General features: G+C 46.8%; 1 protein-coding gene across 3 annotated transcripts in view; it reads left to right on the forward strand.

Moving 5' to 3' along the window:
- The window catches only part of PPP1R9B (protein phosphatase 1 regulatory subunit 9B), a 76,562-nt gene that overhangs the window by 47,210 nt on the left and 10,401 nt on the right, over window positions 1-18,951 (forward strand). For all 3 annotated transcript variants that reach the window (XR_013978984.1, XM_080979316.1, XM_080979315.1), the window contains exons 5-9: window positions 1,155-1,259; window positions 6,740-6,875; window positions 9,821-9,973; window positions 13,870-13,923; window positions 18,220-18,449. Coding sequence is in view for 2 of the 3 variants with exons in the window: in XM_080979316.1 (XP_080835442.1) it covers window positions 1,155-1,259; window positions 6,740-6,875; window positions 9,821-9,973; window positions 13,870-13,923; window positions 18,220-18,449 (678 nt within the window). In the remaining variant the exon portion in view is untranslated. The remainder of the gene's footprint in view (window positions 1-1,154; window positions 1,260-6,739; window positions 6,876-9,820; window positions 9,974-13,869; window positions 13,924-18,219; window positions 18,450-18,951) is intronic.

The raw sequence follows: 18,951 nt of genomic DNA on the forward strand, positions 1-18,951 counted from the left end.
CTAATCTCTTTTAAAACTGACCTGCCTGGGTTTTCTTTTCCACCTGCTCATCTGCTTTTTCTGTTTGCTTCTCTGTTTAATCTTGGAAAAAAGTAGTGTTTCTGTTTTCCCGTGGAAAGGCCTATGCAGGCTCATCCAGCCTGCCCCCTCTAACAAGAGTGGCCCGGTGGTGGCAATTCTGCCTTCGCATTGTGAACTGTAGTGGCATGAATGCAAAGAGCGATATAAATGTCCTTATCAGTGCCTTAAAGTCACACAGAGAGAGAGCTGTGTATGGGGATTGGGGTGTGGGTGTGTGTTATAGTGAAAAAAAATGTTCGTTTTGAACAGAGGAGAGCAAATATTACCTTGGGCAAGTCATGTCACTATGTTGCATACTAACTTACTGGCAACTAAGTAAGAGAGTATGAAGTCCTTCATATACGGGAAAGTGTTAAAGAACTGACTGATAAAAAACAACCCCAGTATTGCAGATTGATTAAAAAAAAACCCATGTCTTCCATTTTCTCCACAAATGAGAACATGGCCAACTTCCATGATGCTCGCTGGGTTTTAAAAATACAGTGGTACCTTGGTTTTCGAACCATCTCCATTGAGAAACTTTTCAGTTTTCGAATGCCGAAACACGAAAGTAAATGCTTCCGTTTTCGAACGCACCTTCTGCTGCATGTTTTTCAGTTTTCTCAATTGAATTTGCAGACAGCCAACTTTGTGCCTCGGTTTTTGAATGTTTCGGAACTCGGAATGGTCTTCCAGAACGGATTACAGTGGTACCTCGGGTTACAGACACTGCAGGTTACAGACTCCACTAACCCAGAAATAGTACCTCAGGTTAAGAACTTTGCTTCAGGATGAGAACAGAAATTGTGCTCCGGCGGCGTGGCAGCAGCAGGAGGCCCCATTAGCTAAAGTGGTACCTCAGGTTAAGAACAGTTTCAGGTTAAGAACGGACCTCCAGAACAAATTAAGTTCGTAACCAGAGGTACCACTGTACGTTCGAAAACCTAGGTGCCGCTGTATATGCAAGTTTGGCACAGATGTGCTTTCCGATAGTTAAAGAATGCAGAAGGCCTTTCCTTTGGCTTTGCACAAATATATATTACAACTGAATGGTCAGTCCCCTTCTAACTTTCTCCATCCTTTTTCTCCCTCAGGATCCAGGTAAACGACCTTATCGTCGAGGTGGATGGCACCAGTCTGGTGGGTGTGACCCAAAGCTTTGCTGCCTCCGTGCTGAGGAATACCAAGGGTAGAGTCCGGTAGGGGAACGGTGTGCACCCCAGTTTTGTGATGGGACCAGAATTTGTTTTGTTTGTCTGTCTGGGGAAAAAACCAAAACCAGATCTAGAGAAGAGCAGAAGTATTGCCTCAGAGAGAGCTCTCTGATGCATCATGGGAAAATGTTCTCAGAGCAGTCATTTTGTTTGCCGTGAAATGGTTGTGGGTGTAAGATGGCAGCTGGAAGGTTTTCCTAGCAGCCGTGGTACTGCTGCTTCTGCTTATTTATGTAGAGTTGGGCAGATATAGAACTGTGTTGCCTTGGTGAGTTCATTACATCAAGGGGCTACCTTCTTAATGGTCCTCTGCAGATATTTCTTGCTCCCAATTGAAGTTCGAATGCTCTGTGTGTGAAGCAACACCAACGGAAATGCATAGGAATGGATTTAAAAACCATATAAAGCAGGCAGGGTTAGAAGCTCCCTTTCATTGCAGTGCTTTCAGCTAATTATGCCAAAGCGTATAAAAGAACCTAGACGATGATGACATTTTTTTCCCCCTGGCAGAGTTCACATCTTTTCTTTTTCTTCTTTCCTCTGGAGGGGCTACCGAGTTTCTAAATGCCTTCTGCCAGACACAAGGGCAACAGATGGAGGCATTTCCTGTTAAATTGCTACCTGTCACTTGGTTGCTGTTGTTCTCGTTGTTGTTTTCAAGGCGCTAAAATGTAGCTTGAAGGCTCCCTTTTTGTTGTGGCGTTTTGAAAGCAGAGAACAAACTGCACAGGGTTAAAAACAGAGGAAGAGGCAGGGGCAGTTGTGTCTGTTAAGTTTGGGATACACAGAAGTTCAACTGGTTTGGCTTTTCCCCATCGTGGCTGTATGGTGGGAGACAGCCAGCACCTTTGGAATTTCTGCTTATTATGCTGTCTTTTAAAGGTATATTTCTTTTAAATGAATATTTCAAAGCATATTCTCAGCGGGTACTTGTACCTATATGTAAAAGCCTACTTCAATTCTGACAGGGGGCAGGTTTCAAATCTGCATCTCAGCCTCTTAAAGTCCTGGTTCAACACTCCTCATTTCATTTCCTGGTCAAGTGGACTCTCCTCACTTTTGCTGTTCCTTCCAGGTCTGAGTGCCTAATTCGTATCTCCTTTTTCCTGCCTCTCTGGCAAATCTCCCTCAACCTCAACAGAAAGTTAAATGTTGCCTGACGTTCTGCCAATTTGATAGCATTACTTGAAAAGCCAGAGGGGAACCAAGGCTCTGAAACACTTATTCTTTATAAACTCTTGTATGTTAAGAGGACACGTACTGGCTAAATTCACACATCACAGTGAGTAAGGATTTCAGACCCGCCATGTGTCCCTATTTTCCAGGGACAGTCTCAGATTTACAGAAGCCACCACAGTTTCTGATCTGATCCCAGAATGTCCCGCTTTTCCTTAGGACGTCCCTATTTTCATCAGAGAAATGTTGAAGGAGAAATCTCTATTTTCATCAGAGAAATGTTGGAGGGTATGGAATAGGAAGTGCCTATTTTCACTGGGAAAATGTTGGAGGGTGTGGGATTTCTGACTTCACTGAAAAAGCACGCAGGCCATTGGCTTCAAATTCACTTCTCCCTTCACGCAAACAGTGTTAGTGCGAACCCACAATCCTAGTTTGTTACCCCCCCCCCAACAAGCCAATATTGTGAAACAAGGTTTTAAAATTAGCCTGCAAAGTCTGGCTGGTTTGGGACCAACAGATAGGGACCCTGCATTCATACATCACGCAAAGCTGGCCCCTTTGGGTTCATCGCATGAACTAACATGCTGCTCTTTTGCAGTAAACCACGACATGCAAACCCATGATATGAAAATGGCAGGTTTTTTTACATCTCTACTGCCCCTCAGAATTTATGCTTTTGAATTATGGTGTTGGAGGAGACTCTTGAGAGTCCCATGGACTGCAAGAAGATCAAACCTATCCATTCTTCAGGAAATCAGCCCGGAGTGCTCACTGGAAGGACAGATCCTGAAGCTGAGGCTCCAATACTTTGGCCACCTCATGAGAAGAGAAGACTCCCTGGAAAAGACCCTGATGTTGGGAAAGATTGAGGGCACAAGGAGAAGGGGACGACAGAGGACGAGATGGTTGGACAGTGTTCTCGAAGCTACCAGCATGAGTTTGACCAAACTGCGGGAGGCAGTGGAAGACAGGAGTGCCTGGCGTGCTCTGGTCCATAGGGTCATGAAGAGTCGGACATGACTAAACGACTAAACAACAACAACAACAACTGCCCCTCACGCTCACCACCAACTCGGCGTTCCTTTTCACCTTCGAAATCCCCGAATCCTAACCCTGCCATCAAGCGAGGAAAAGGGGAGGGAGAGAAAATAAAGCGAGATTAGCACTGCGTTAGCACAGCAATGAAAGCCACCCACTAAACCTCCTTGCTTGGCCTGTTTTTCATCCCACCCAGTTATTCGTATATCTCTCTTTCCACTGCTCTGGCCCAGCAGTGCCCAGAGAACTGCAACTAGAAGGGCGTCTGCGAACAGGCCTTTGGCATCCTAGGAAATGGGCAGCGGCTGGCAGCATTGCCCAGTCAGCATTTGGTTCCATTTTAAACTGGGGAGCAGTGCCCATTGCTCCCCAGAATGCGCCCCGATGCACCATGGGAAAGTGTCCCATGTCATGCCCGTTTTATTATTTCCTACGAAACGAAACAAGGGTTCGGTTCAATGGAAATGTGTATATGTGCGCGTGAGGGAGACCGTAGGGCTGTGGGCTGTTGAATTATCCTGTCAGCTGTGGTTCTTCTGTTTTTGTCCTTTTATCTATACGACTGCCTCTGTGGCCCCCCTTTTTCTCTCTCTTTTAAATCTCACCAGAGGCATTTGGCCTGACTTTTCCTGGCAGCTTTAAGAATGAGAGGTTTGGCCCCATCCCAGGATCCTTGCGTCGGTGGTTTTTGAAAGAATGGAAATCAAGCCAGAAAACCTCTCTCACACTCGCTCTGTCACACACACACGGGGGGGGGGGCACATATGGGCCCTCCCTGGTTCCTTCAACAAAAAGGGCGGTGCAGTTTTTTGGGAGGGTTACACCTAGAACCTAGCCCATTCCTCTGAGTTTTGAGTGCTGATCGGTTCCCAAGCGACGGGAACCTCAACTACGAGAATGTGTTGCTAGGCAACTAGTTTCCTCCATACTCCACAGGCACCATTCTGCCTTCCCAGATAGAAAGGCCCTGTTAACCAGTTAAAGGATTTGGTAATCTGTTTAACTGGTGCTCCGGCCCATATATTTTTTATCACTGCTAAAAAAAACCACATACGCACACCCCTTGACACTGTGCCGCGTGAACTCAGGTTGCACAAACACAAGACCCATGCCTAAATGTCACTTTCGGGAAACAGGAGTTAGCAAACCTTCCAGAAAATAAGACCTTCTATGGATGTTGAATAGAATTTCCTTCCCCCCCCCCCCCGGGGATGCGAGTTGTGTCAGGAAGTCACTTCCTCTCATCTAGAAGCCCTAGTCCTGATCCCATTTGGGAGCAGGCAACTGGATGTAGTAAGGGACGTGGGTGGCGCTGTGGGTTAAACCACAGAGCCTAGGACTTGCCGATCAGAAGGTTGGTGGTTCAAATCCCCGTGACGGGGTGAGCTCCCGTTGCTCGGTCCCTGCTCCTGCCAACCTAGCAGTTCGAAGGCACGTCAAAGTGCAAGTAGATAAATAGGTACCGCTCTGGCGGGAAGGTAAATGGCATTTCTGTGCGTTGCTCTGGTTCGCCAGAAGTGGCTTAGTCATGCTGGCAACATGACCCGGAAGCTGTACGCCGGCTCCCTCGGCCAATAAAGCGAGATGAGCGCTGCAACCCCAGAGTCGGTCACGACTGGACCTAATGGTCAGGGGTCCCTTTACCTTTACCTTTAACTGGATGTAGTAGCTGCCCACTTGGGAAAGAAATGCACTCTGCACATGCTCAGGGGCGCTTGTCATTATACTTTCCCCATTGCAACCAGTTTCTGAGCCTTGCCGTTGAGCATTGCTTTCAGACACGGGCTGTGGCAGGCCTCAGGCTAAGACCGGGCTCCTGAAATCTGTATGGCTTTCTGGTTCTGTATCCATGGGACATATACCCACGGCCTCCTTGGTTAGTTGATTGCAACAACTCTCTTTTCCCGCCCCCCGCCTAAGAACAATGGGTAGCAACTTGTCAAATATTGGGGACCCAATAGATACAACAAGAAAGATTTGTTTATTTATATACTGCTCTTAATTTTAAAAAAACCCCAAAGCAGAAGATCTGTCTAGAGCAGCCTTTCTCAACCTGTGGGTACCCAGATGTTGTTGAACTACAACTCCCATCACCCCTGGCTAGCAAGGCCAGAGTTCAGGGATGATGGGAGTTATAGTCCAACAACATCTGGGGACCCACAGGTTGAGAACTGCTGGTCTAGAGCATGGGTAGGCAAACTAAGGCCCGGGGGCCAGATCAGGCCCAATCACCTTCTAAATCTGGCCCGCAGACGGACTGGGAATCAGTGTGTTTTATACATGAGTAGAATGTGTCCTTTTATTTAAAATGCATCTCTGGGTTATTTGTGGGGCCTGCCTGGTGTTTTTACATGAGTAGAATGTGCGCTTTTATTTAAAATGCATCTCTGGGTTATTTGTGGGGTATAGGAATTTGTTCATTTTTTTATATAGTCTGGCCCACCACATGGTCTGAGGGACGGTGGACCGACCCCCTGCTGAAAAAGTTTGCTGACGCCTCGTCTAGAGTACTGTGGCAGTGGGACTCCCAATTGTTAGTGAATCAGTGGATCTGGTTGGAGGGGTTTTTAACCCTTTGACATGATTTCCTCAACCAAAATCCCACACACCCAAAGGTGCCATAAGTACTGCTGTGGGAGAAAGACAGGCACAATACAATATCTATATTCCCCCCCACCCCCCATTGGAACTTAGGTGGTGGGAGAGTTAGATGAGGGGAAACGAGGAACAGTTTAACCTCCCCTCCCTCATCAGCAACACTCTCCCAATCAAAATCAGCGAGCTCTGGCAACTGTTTTTAAGTTTAAAAACGCCAAAATATCTAATCACAGATTCCCCCACAGTGCAGCTATTATAGTATAGCTGTCAACTTTTCCCTTTTCTTGCGAGGAATCCTATTCGGAATAAGGGAATTTCCCTTAAAAAAAGGGAAACATTATCAGCTATGTATTATAGCCCTCAAAAATGGTGGCGGAGTAGGGCTTCCACTCAGTGGGATGAGGGGACTTCAGTCCTCGGCGTACTTCCTTGTCCTCCTTGCTTGACCGAAGAAGAATTGATTGTACAAAATAAGGAAATCCGTTCCAATTGTATCACGGCTCAGAAGCTGATTGTGCTGGGATCTTTTTGAGCCCAGTGCATATATGTGTATATATATAGCCTGGCCGCATAACTCCTGGTGTGTTGACCCACTTCTTTGAGATCCGTACTCTTATCCCCCTCTCTCCCACCTCTTTCATTTTCCTTAGGTTCCTGATTGGGAGAGAGAAGCCGGGTGAGCAAAGCGAGGTGGCTCAACTCATCCAACAGACGCTGGAGCAGGAACGATGGCAGCGGGAAATGATGGAGCAGAGGTATACCCAGTACACGGAGGAGGACGAAGAAGTAAGTGGGACGGGTTTCTCTCAGCCTGTTGGGGAGAGGAGGAAAAGGACACGGCGCCCCGATTCCCCTCCTCGTTCCTCTTGTCAGCGCTTTGAACATAAAGGAGAGCCAGAGGAAGTTGTGGTTCCCTTGCTGACTCTTTGTGATGGCTACGTTTTTGGCTGAAACCGAGGCCTACTCCGGACAAATTCTTTTCATTGTGCATTCACAGCAATTTATTGTGCTGTTATTGGGGCGGCCCTGCACAGTCCCGCTTTCAATACTGCTCTGTGTCTGGCAAAGGTTTTGGCACAGTCATGAAGCTTCCTTTCCGATTGGCGCATTTCCTGTCACTTTTCATACCACAGGTGTTCTGAGGGGGCTTTTTCGTCTGGTCCCGACTTCTGCCGCTCTGTAGCCTCTTCAAACAGCAGCAATGTGGCTGCACTGGGGGAGCAACTAAAAAAGCAGGGTGGTGCGTGAATGAATCTGCTATTAATGCACTATTATTGTGTCAATGACATGTTGCAAAACGAGAAATAAAAAGCCACAAAATGCCAGTCAAGAGGGGCCCTGAATAAAGAAACGGAATAAATCGATAGCATCAAGCCTTGCCTACTTTTTCGCACACAATTGGAGCCCTTCTTAAGTTTCTAGTTCGTCTTTAAAGCTGTCTGCTGTCTCCTCCTTCATCTCCCCTTCCATGCCTCCTCCATGCCTCTCCCTTCCCATCCCTCTGCCCTGTTGCTCCTTGTGCCCGGAAGGGCAGTCTTCCATCCCTGTCCTATTCTTCCAGCCACTTCCCTCTTTCCCACCCTCTTTCTGTCTCTCCCCCTCCCTAATTTTTTTGTAAGCTGACTACCAAAAGTCCCCTTTGTCCCTTCTTCCACTCATATTCCCAGGCCTCTTGTCATGCTTGCTACCCATGTCCGAAACCAGTCTTTGGAAGAAAAAATAATAATTCAGATTCCTGTGTGCCATCCTTAAATGGGTAAGCTTTGGTTTCTTTTAAAGTGGTAGCTGAGAATTACGCTTGTCTCCAGCAGAGGCCAATGTACTAGCTGAATGGGTGCTAGAGGGTTCGCCACCATCTCTGCCAGTCAGGGCTGTCTGAAGCATATGTGGCGCCGGGGTGCAAAGGTCCACCTGATACGCACCTCCAGTTTGCCCAGTCCCAGGTGCACAGGAGGGTTGGCCAACTGCCTCAACATCTCACTGGCTCGGTTGCCCCCAAATTCGCAGTGCAGAGCCGCCCGCAGCAGAAGAGCATGCCACGGTGCTCCGACCGATGGGTGGGCTCTTCCCCGGTCTCAACTCTTGGGCCCCGGACTCTCGGCCTGGCGCCCCTGAGAGCCCGGCGCCCGGGTTCCCCGCACCCCTAGCACCTATGGGTAAGACGGCCCTGCTGCCAGTCATCGCAAAATTCTGTACCACATTACAGTTCAGATTGTTTGCTGTAAGGCCTAGGTCAGCATGAGGTTAACTGTCTCGGGGTAAGAAACCAAAGTGCATTCTGCTTTTGACAATACCTGTTAACAGAAGGCAGGTCTGTCATTGGCTATTAACCATGAGAGCTAAGAATGGAACCTCCATTCCCAATAGCAGGATACCTGCTAGGTACAAACAATATAGAGAATGGCTTTCTCCACTGAACCAGCCTGTTGGAAGTTTCATGGAGGTCCCTGGCTTGCCACGGTTGAAGACAGGGGAACAATCAGCCTGCTTTCTTGTATCAAGACATTGAATACCAAAGGAGTACAGTATTTGTGCTGGAGATCATAGAAGGGCCATTGGTGTCTCCTCCTCTGGCTACTCCTAACGTTTTAAGCCTGCTGCGTTTATGTGTATGGTTTCAGACATTCAATGCTGGGAGAGAGGAAGTACAAGCAAGCTCCACTTGCTGTTTTTACATGGTAACATTTGAAAAGAGAGTGGCTTTGGGGAGATGTGCAAGTCCCCTGGTGTGGAATTAGTTTGTACATTTCCTCCACTCATCCCTTTTCGGTATTACTCGAGCCATGTGAAAACTGAAAGCATGACTCACTTTTACATCTCTCTCTCTTTGTTAAGTTTCCAGACGCGTAGCTGGGTAAAGTCTGTTTTGCAGCAAAAACAGCAAAGAGTATTTGTGGTGCCTTAAAGACTCAACTATTGCATTGTGGCACAAGTTTTCATAGACTGTACAGTCATACCTCGGGTTGAATATGCTTCATGTTGAGCGTGTTCGAGTTGCGCTCCGCGGCAACCTGGAAGTAACGGAGCGTGTTACTTCCGGGTTTCGCCGCTCGCGCATGCATAGACGCTCAAAATGACGTCAAAGGCATGTGCAGAAGTGGCAAAAAGCGACACGCACGTGCACAGACGTGCCATCACTAGTTATGTTTGCTTGTGGATGCAAACCGGGCTCCGGAACGGATCCCGTTCATATCCAGAAGTACCACTGTAGTCCAATCAAAGAAGAATACAGTGGTACCTCAGGTTAAGTACTTAATTTGTTCCGGAGGTCTGTTCTTAACCTGAAACTGTTCTTAACCTGAAGCACCACTTTAGCTAATGGGGCCTCCTGCTGCTGCCGCACCACCAGAGCCCGATTTCTGTTCTTATCCTGAAGCAAAGTTCTTAACCTGAAGCACTATTTCTGGGTTAGTGGAGTGTGTAACCTGAAGCGTATGTAACCTGAAGCATATGTAACCCGAGGTACCACTGTAATCACAAATCTGGCATCAGAAGTGGCAAGGCTTGACGGCATTGCTGATGTGGGATTTATGACCAACAACAAAGCGAATACAAAAGCTTATGCCATAATGAGTACCTTGGTTTTTAAAGTTCCACAAGACCTTTTGTTGTTTCCCCCTCTTCCTGGGTCTCAGGGCGCTATCTGAACATACACTTGGTTCTGTCCAGTATTGATGTTACCGTAACTTTAAAAGCCAAACCATAAAGCTTGCCTGTTTTGCAATTTGCAGACGGGTGAATACGCCACAGACGAAGATGAGGAGATGAGTCCCATGTTCCCCAGCAGCGAGATGGCCATTGAGGTCTTTGAGCTGGCTGAAAATGAAGACATGCTGTCTCCAGTTGAGATGGACCCTGAAAAGCTTGTGCATAAATTTAAGGAGGTAAGGAAAGGCCTAAAAAGCAAGGATAAGGAACCCGTAAGCTTTTCAATGTTGTTGGGCTCCAGGCTCCCATCAGTCTCAGCCAGCAGGACTGTGATGATGGGGAGTGAAGTCCAACAAACTCTAGAAGGCCACATATTCCTCACTTGGGGACCTAAAAGGGATACAGTGGCTTCCGTGGCTGATGGAAGTGTCACATGACTAATGAAAACATCCGTGGAACCTTTCCTTGTTTCTAAGCACACCACAGAAATGACCCCAGCTACCTGCAGCTTAAGGGACGCGGGTGGCGCTGTGGGTTAAACCACAGAGCCTAGGACTTGCCGATCAGAAGGTCGGCGGTTCGAATCCCTATGATGGGTGAGCTCCCGTTGTTCGGTCCCTGCTCCTGCCAACCTAGCAGTTCGAAAGCACGTCAAAGTGCAAGTAGATAAATAGGTACCACTCCGGTGGGAAGGTAAATGGCGTTTCCGTGCACTGCTGTGGTTCACCAGAAGTGGCTTAGTCATGCTGGCCACATGACCCGGAAGCTGTATGCCGGCTCCCTCGGCTAATAAAGCGAGATGAGCGCCGCAACCCCAGAGCTGGCCACGACTGGACCTAATGGTCAGGGTTCCCTTTACCTTTACCTTTACCTTTACCTGCAGCTTAGGGAACTGAAAACCTTTGTTCTTTGACTCAAACAAACAGGGAACGGTGCTGTTTGCTGAGTTGCGGAGGTGGCTGCAGAAGCACCTGAGCACATGGGTTGTGCATATGCGCACTTCGCTTCTCAGAAGGGAGTGGTGGTGTTGGGGAAAGGCAGTTGAATCTGCTAATATATTTTAAACACATGCAAATTTAACATTGCCAGCAGCTGCATTGCCTAGTCTGGGTTTAAAAATAAACATTCTCCAGAAGCAAGAGGGGTGGGAGACGAGAAAAGCCAGACTTTGTAATGGATGAGGCACAATTGGCAAAAACCCGGTAAGACAGTGGCAGGCCATAACTGCCAGCTGATCCCACTTCCTAGCTCAGGTTAGAGAAGCAAGAAGATCCAGGAAGCAGATATGAGGAGTAGAGTGCAGTCTTTAACTGGTTAACTGGCTAGATTAAACAATTTAAAAAACTTTAACTGACTAAAAAAATGCAGTTTGCTTTTGTGATCACATAGCAGTCACAGTGGCTTGAGAGATAGGAGATAGTCGCATAAATTCAATTTATTTTCATAGGAAGTGGGAGCAAACAGCACTGGAGATTTTTGTGATGGGGGCAAAGAGATTTGGCAAAAGATACTGACCTTTCGAGTGGGTGGGGATTTTCTCCATGGGAATGGTCTAATCTGGGAGCAAGGTTGTTCCATGACATGGCCATAGTATCTTCCCAGTCTTGGTAAACATATCTCTCTTTTATGGTGTGTTTTTTTAAGGATGCACCTGCAAATGACACACACCTCACGCATGTAAAGCGCATGACTTCTCCACAAAGAATCCTGGGAACCACAGTTTGTTAAGGGTGCTGGGAATTGTAGCACCACGAGGGAGTAAACTACAGTTCCCCAGATCTTTGGGAGAAGTCGTGCTTGGAATGTGTGCCACCTATGTCTGAAGGAGGAACACCATTGGGCTTCTACTTATGGCAGTTCTGGCACCCCTTGAACCATAGAAATGTCGCGTTGAAACACAAGGAAAGAAGAGAATGGCTTGTGTCGATCTGCCCAGCCCAGCAAGGGGGAATCAGTTAAACCTTCCGGCGGTGAGGTGGGAAGGAAACAAGGCCGGTGAGCGTGGAGAGGAAGGAAGTGGCGACAGCCAAACTGCCACGAGGCTCCTTGTGTTTTATGTGCGGTTTGCGAGAAATCGGTGCCTCTGTGCTTTTCATATCCCTGGCCCACAGCTGCACGGCTGACCCCTAGCGGCCGACGCAGCCCTCTGTTCTTGTCTCTAAGTATAGAGCATAACGCTTGATGGGAGCTGCTCCCCTCCGCATTTAGCTCAGCTGCGCAGAAACCGCGATGCCACACGGATGCTGCATGTGTGATACAAGTCTCCTAAAACGGCAGCCCCCTCCACATCCTTGCCAGGGGGAGGAATCGCTTTCAGGCACCTCGCTGGGGGTTGCTTTGTGCGTAGCTGTTGTGGAAGCTAGCAAACGTTATGCTTCATACGTCTGCTTCTTTGTTTTCCAATTTTTTTTATTGATTTTCACAGAAATTTAAACACACAAACAAATAAACAAACAAACACACATAAATCATAACTTTAGTAAAACTAATCCAATTAACATTGTTAAGTGACTTCCTCGTATCCCCCTGGTTGGATTTCAGTGTACAGTGGTACCTCAGGTTACATACGCTTCAGGTTACATACGCTTCAGGTTACAGACTCCGCTAACCCAGAAATAGTGCTTCAGGTTAAGAACTTTGCTTCAGGATGAGAACAGAAATTTTGCTCCGGCGGCGCGGCAGCAGCAGGGAGCCCCATTAGCTAAAGTGGTGCTTCAGGTTAAGAACAGTTTCAGGTTAAGTACAGACCTCTAGAACGAATTAAGTACTTAACCCGAGGTACCACTGTATATCATTTTAACGGTTTTCCAAATCAATATTCTTATAAAATTAACCTGGTCACTTAACATCTTTCTTTCTTCCCAATTCGGTATTAAACATATTAGTTCATCACATTACATATTTGAATCCTAAGCCTATCCGGTATTTGCAAGCTTTTCCCAATTAATTTAACTTAACGTATTTAACTAAATAGTCATTAAAGTTCGTCCATTCTTCCTGGTACTCCTCCTCCTTCTGGTCAGGGACTCTTCCAGTCAGGTCGGCTAGCTCCGAAAAATCCATCATCTTCATCTGCCATTCTTCCAGTGTTGGTACTTCCTGCGTTTTCCGTACGTCTGCTTCTGCCCAGCGGCGTCTGAGGAGGTTACCCCTTTCCTCCCTCAACCCACCCCCCATAAATATATGTGGCCAAGTGTAATGAACAGCCGCAGGCAGCTCTAACTCTCCCTTGCCGTCTTCTGCAGTGTGTAAGTGGCAATTAAAGACAAGAGAAAGGCAGCCTGGGAGGCGCTAAATTTTAATGTCTCTGCTTCTTCTGTAATGTGGGTAGTGGCCTCTAGTTGACCCTGGAATGTGTGTCAGCAAGCTTCCATTTAGACACCTAGAATCAAGCCAGCCCCAGTGCTGGCTTGCTGACACGCTGTGCTGGATTTCAAGAGACACACAGACACACAGACACAAGAGACACACAGACACATGGACCAGAGCACACCAGGCACTCCTGTCTTCCACTGCCTCCCACAGTTTGGTCAAACTCATGCTGGTAGCTTCGAGAACACTGTCCAACCATCTCGTCCTCTGTCGTCCCCTTCTCCTTGTGCCCTCCATCTTTCCCAACATCAGGGTCTTTTCCAGGGAGTCTTCTCTTCTCGTGAGGTGGCCAAAGTATTGGAGCCTCAGCTTCAGGATCTGTCCTTCCAGTGAGCACTCCGGGCTGATTTCCTTCAGAATGGATCGGTTTGATCTTCTTGCAGTCCATGGGACTCTCAAGAGTCTCCTCCAGCACCATAATTCAAAAGCATCAATTCTTTGGCGATTGCCTTCTTTATTGTGCAGCTCTCACTTCCATACATCACTACTGGGAAAACCATAGCTTTAACCTTTTGTTCTTTAGAGGTATGCAATATTGTTTTGTAAATGTATGGGCAGGAATTGATAAAGCGGCAACTATTGGATAAAGGGAATGGGATATAAGGAACAGAGGCAGGATTTACATTTGCTTCCGTGTTCTGCTTTCACCTCTGGCCTCGCCCACCGCAGTGGCCCCCGGAAGGCTGCGCAGCTGGGAATGTGGCCCTCAGCCTGAAAAAGGTTTCTCCGCCCTGAACTCTCTGTTCTTCTCTTTTGGCAGCTCCAGATCAAGCATGCCGTGACTGAGGCTGAAATACAGCAACTGAAAAGAAAGGTAAGCTATGAGATCCCTTTCCCTCCCCTTGGAGACTTGCCCAAATCCATGGCTGAGAGTGTTTTCCACAAGCGCTGTAAGAGCTTCTTCCCGAGTTGGCTTTTAATAGCAGGGCTATTTTTAATCTGTTTTCATAGGGTTTGGAGTGGGGAGGCCCTGCCCCACCCTCATGGTCACAATCCCGAGATTCTTCTCTTGCAAAGATAAAATAGAAACAGCCCCCATAAAAGCCACCATGAGCTTCTTGGGGGAAGGGTGAGACCAAAGCGATGTGCCTGAAATAAAATGCTTGAATGGATCTAATATTTTGCCAGTTGGTTTGACTGTCCTTGCTAGGGATGGTGGAGGAATCCTTATCAAATGGAGTTACCGTACTTTTCCGTGTCCAGTCATACCTCATGTTACGTTTGCTTCAGGCTACGTTTTTTCAGGTTGCGTCCCGCAGCGACCTGGAAGTACCGGAAAGGGTTACTTCCGAGTATCGCCGCTCGGGCATGTGCAGACGCGCAAAATGACACCACGCGCATGCGCAGAAGTGGCAAATCGTGACCCGTGCATGCGCAGACGCACCGCTGCTGGTTGTGTTCTATTCATGTTGTGAACGGGCCTCCAGAACGGATCCTGTTTGCGACCAGAAGTACCACTGTATTAGATGAGGGGTTTTTTAAATTTAAAAAGTACAGTGGTACCTCTGGTTACATACGCTTCAGGTTACATACGCCTCAGGTTACAGACTCCGCTAACCCAGAAATATTACCTCGGGTTAAGAACTTTGCTTTAGGATGAGAACAGAAATCGTGCTCCGGCGGCACGGCAGCAGCCCCATTAGCTAAAGTGGTGCTTCAGGTTAAGAACAGTTTCAGGTTAAGAATGGACCTCCGGAACAAGTTAAATACGTAACCAGAGGTACCACTGTATGATAAAAATTGGGGGTCATCTTATACATGGATAATAGTGCATAGGGGGGGATGTGTGATTGGTTGCTGCCACGAGCTGGAGATTGTCAGCGGCATGTTATTGGTGGCTTCGGCAAGGGCTGGTGTTGATTGGCTGTCGCTGCGGCAATAGGGTGGGCGATTAGCGGCTTCCGTCGGCGTGGGGACAGACGATAGCTGGAGGGTAAGTGACTTTCGGCAATCCACCCTAAAAAAAAGCTGAACAATTATGGGCCACCGCCACCCCCCAAAAAGCTCAAACGTTATGGGCAATCCTCCCCCCAAAAAAAGTTCCATAACTCTGGGCAATCTCCCCCTATTTTCTTAATTTTTAGTCCCCCAAAATAGGGGGTGTCTTATACACGGGGGTGTGGTATACACGAGAAATACGGTAATGCAGGGATTTTGGCAGCTCTGACCACATCAGACCATCAAGTACCTCCTTATTTTCCAACCACTTGCGCGCTGTTGTGTGTGTGCTTAAACAGCTAATTAGATGAAAAATGATACACACACAAAATTCAAATATTATAGGTATAATAGGTATGGAAAACTCCAGGCAGCACTACATTTCCATAGCATAATTTTCTAATCATGAATACTTAAGTGTGTTTTTATAAAGTTGCCTTCCCATTTTTATGTGCCGTTTAACTTTGGGGAACCTGGAATGCGTCTGTGTTTAATATGGGTATATTATGCCTATAGTAAAGGCATATATAGGGACGCGTGTGGCGCTGTGGGTTAAACCACAGAGCCTAGGACTTGCCAATCAGAAGGTCGGCGGTTCAAATCCCTGCGATGGGGTAAGCTCCTGTTGCTCGGTCCCTGCTCCTGCCCTCCTAGCAGTTCGAAAGCACATCAAAGTGCAAGTAGATAAATAGGTACCACTCCAGCGGGAAGGTAAACGGCGTTTCCGTGCACTGTTCTGGTTCGCCAGAAGCAGCTTAGTCATGCTGGCCACATGACCCAGAAGCTGTACACCGGCTCCCTTGGCCCATAGAGCGAGATGAGCGCCGCAACCCCAGAATCAGTCACGACTGGACCTAATGGTCAGGGGTCCCTTTACCTTCACTAAAGGCTTATATAATGTGCGAAAATTGTTTGTGTTTCTCGTGGGGGGGGCAGTAGCTCGCTTCTTGACAAGCTCAAGGAGCAAGAAGGGAAACAGCCATGCATTTAAAGCAGACGAGGAATATTGGGAACTGTAGGGTGCTAGGGGTGCTGGGAACTGTAGCGGTGAACTACAGTTCGTGGGATTCTTTGGGGGAAGCCATGTGCTTTAACTGCATGGTGTGTACATGTCCTTAGGGAGAAATGTGTGCAGACGCAAAGGTTTTTGAAAAGTCCCATTCCTTGCCCTGAGCTGTTTAGGTCTGGAGTCCTAAATATGCCAGGGGCCACCCACTAGGTAGCTTCCTGGCATCTACCTTTCTAGGAATGCTGCCCAGCCTAGCAAAACTGCCTGTCTTATCTCACCTCACCTCCCATCCTTGCTTGCCAGAAGCACACTGAGAGCCAGTGTGGTGTAGTGGTTAAGAGCGGTAGACTTGTAATCTGGTGAACTGGGTTTGCGTCTCCGCTCCTCCACATGCAGCTGTTGGGTGACCTTGGGCTAGTCACACTTCTCTGAAGTCTCTCAGCCCCACTCACCTCACAGAGTGTTTGTTGTGGGGGAGGAAGGGATAGGAGAATGTTAGCCGCTTTGAGACTCCTTAAAGGGAGTGAAAGGCGGGATATCAAATCCAAACTCTTCTTCTCACTGTGAGATATACCTGTTTCTGCCAAGAAAAGGAGGCCTCAAGGAGCATTGGAGGCAGTGTGGATGAAAATCAATGTTTTTTTAATAAAAAAATCAGATTATTTTTTAAAATTTAAATCAGATTTTTTAAAATTTAAATTGTTTCTTTTTTTTATTTAAATTGGATTTTAAAAATGAAATGCTTTTGGAGGAAAAATCTTTCTAAAGGTAGTTTTCTATTTAGGTTACATTATAGTCCAAAGGCTATCAGGAAATAAGGATTTGTTTTAAGTTTTCCATGTATGCTAAAACTCAGTCTAAGGTTTTTTTGTTTTGTTTTTTGTTTATGTTTAACCACATCAGTTAACAAACATGGATACATATGCTATAATGTTATTGCTTTACTTAAATAAATTGTTTAAATTCTTATTAAGGAAATGATTGTTTTTCTCCTTCCAATAAAGTACAGCATAAAAGTTGTCCAAATATAAACAGTTAACTTATTAAAGCTCACAATAATTTCATAATTATCTGTCTATGTATTTCTAAGAGTATAACCAAATCAGTAATTTTTTATATAACTGTAAAAAACCACTCTGAAAATTTATTATTCCAAAAATGAAACCTTCATCTGGTTGTAAGATTATACCAGCAAGAATGAGTTTTTCTGTGAAAAAACCCACACGATTTAAATCAAGTCTTACTGACTAGTGATTTAAATTGATTTGATTTAAATCAAGTCCAGCCTGATTGGAGGGAGGCTTGACTGACCTCTGCAGGGAACAGGGCCTCCTCGGTTGCTGCCCCAGTTGCTCAGCTGAGCACCCTCCTGCGATTTCCACTCCTTATATGTTTGCTGCTGCTTTTCGTGTCGATTTCTGACTTTCGCTGAGATGACTCTCGGCTACGTCGCTGCCGTCCATTTTGTTGTTGTTGTTTTTTAAATTTTTTATTGAATTTTACAAGAAAAGAAAAAGAAAGATAAACAAAGAACAATACATAACACTATAAACACATTTATATACATATTTTCCAAAATACAAACTGAAAAAAGAAAAAAGACAAATGATAAAAGAAAAAAATACTTTTCATAACCAATAATATTACCAAATTCGTGCTTCAAACATTACAATATATAAATCTTAGTTAAAATATTATAAAAGGCTTTCACCGCATTCACCGCACGTCTCTTAGTTACCGTATTTTTCGCACCAGACCACAAGCTGCACCTAGTTTTTGGAGGAGGAAAACAAGAAAAAACATATTCTGAATCTCAGAAGCCAGAACAGCAAGAGGGATCGCTGCGCAGTGAAAGCAGCAATCCCTCTTGCTGTTCTGGCTTCTGGGATAGCTGCACAGCCTGCATTCGCTCCAAAAGACGCACACACGTTTCCCCTTACTTTTTAGGAGGGAAAAAGTGAGTCTTATAGAGCAAAAAATACGGTATCTTGCTCGCCTTTACATCTGTTCTTTAATCATTTCCCTTCCTTAGATTCTTTCATAGTCAGTCAAATCTTTATGTTCACCATCCGTTTTGTTTTAATTACGGCTCAAAGCAGTGCACCGATTTAGTTAGCTTCTGAGAAAACGAGTAAGCCTCTCCCTCGCGCTGTCTTCCCTCAGCTGCAGTCCATCGAACAAGAGAAATCCCGCTGGCGCCTCGAGAAAGCCCAGCTAGAACAGAGCGTGGAGGAGAACAAGGAGCGGATGGAGAAGCTGGAGGGGTACTGGATGGAAGCCCAGAACTTGTGCCAGGCTGTGGACGAGCACTTGAAAGAAACCCAAGCCCAGTATCAGACTCTGGAGAGGAAGTACAGCAAAGCCAAGAGGCTCATCAAGGAGTATCAGCAGAAGTAAGGACTCCCTTTCCAGAGCCCTGTCCCGTAAACGGCAATGATATGCATGCCTGCTAAGAATCATGAAACCATAGTGTGCTGGGCCCGGGGGTAACCCGTGAAATGCAGTCCAGGACCAGTCCAGAATCCGCAGGTTCCGCTGGGAGTCAGTCCAACAGGGCCAAGGCAGGACACAAGGCAAGGACAGGTACAAGATCTCAGGCAGCATCTAGCATACAGCAATGTTGCTCCCGCAACCTGGGGCAGGGTCCGACAGCCTTTTATCTTTGTCAGGGTAGCAGCCGGTCCTGATCCCCCGGCGACTCACCTCCCTGTTTCGCCCGAAGGCGAGTACCCCTCCTGTGAGTACTCAGGTCTCTTCTTCTCTCAGACCTTAGTCTCTGCAGCTCAGGAGACGTCGGTGGGTTACCAGATCCAGGAGCGGCCTCAGCCTCCCCTGACCCAACTGGTAGTGGAGCAGCTGTAAGTGATGGCCCAGCTGAAGGCAATGAGGCAATCC

This window comes from Podarcis pityusensis (genome assembly GCF_964106645.2).
Source record: "Podarcis pityusensis genome assembly, chromosome: 13".
In the NCBI taxonomy this organism is placed as follows: domain Eukaryota; kingdom Metazoa; phylum Chordata; class Lepidosauria; order Squamata; family Lacertidae; genus Podarcis; species Podarcis pityusensis.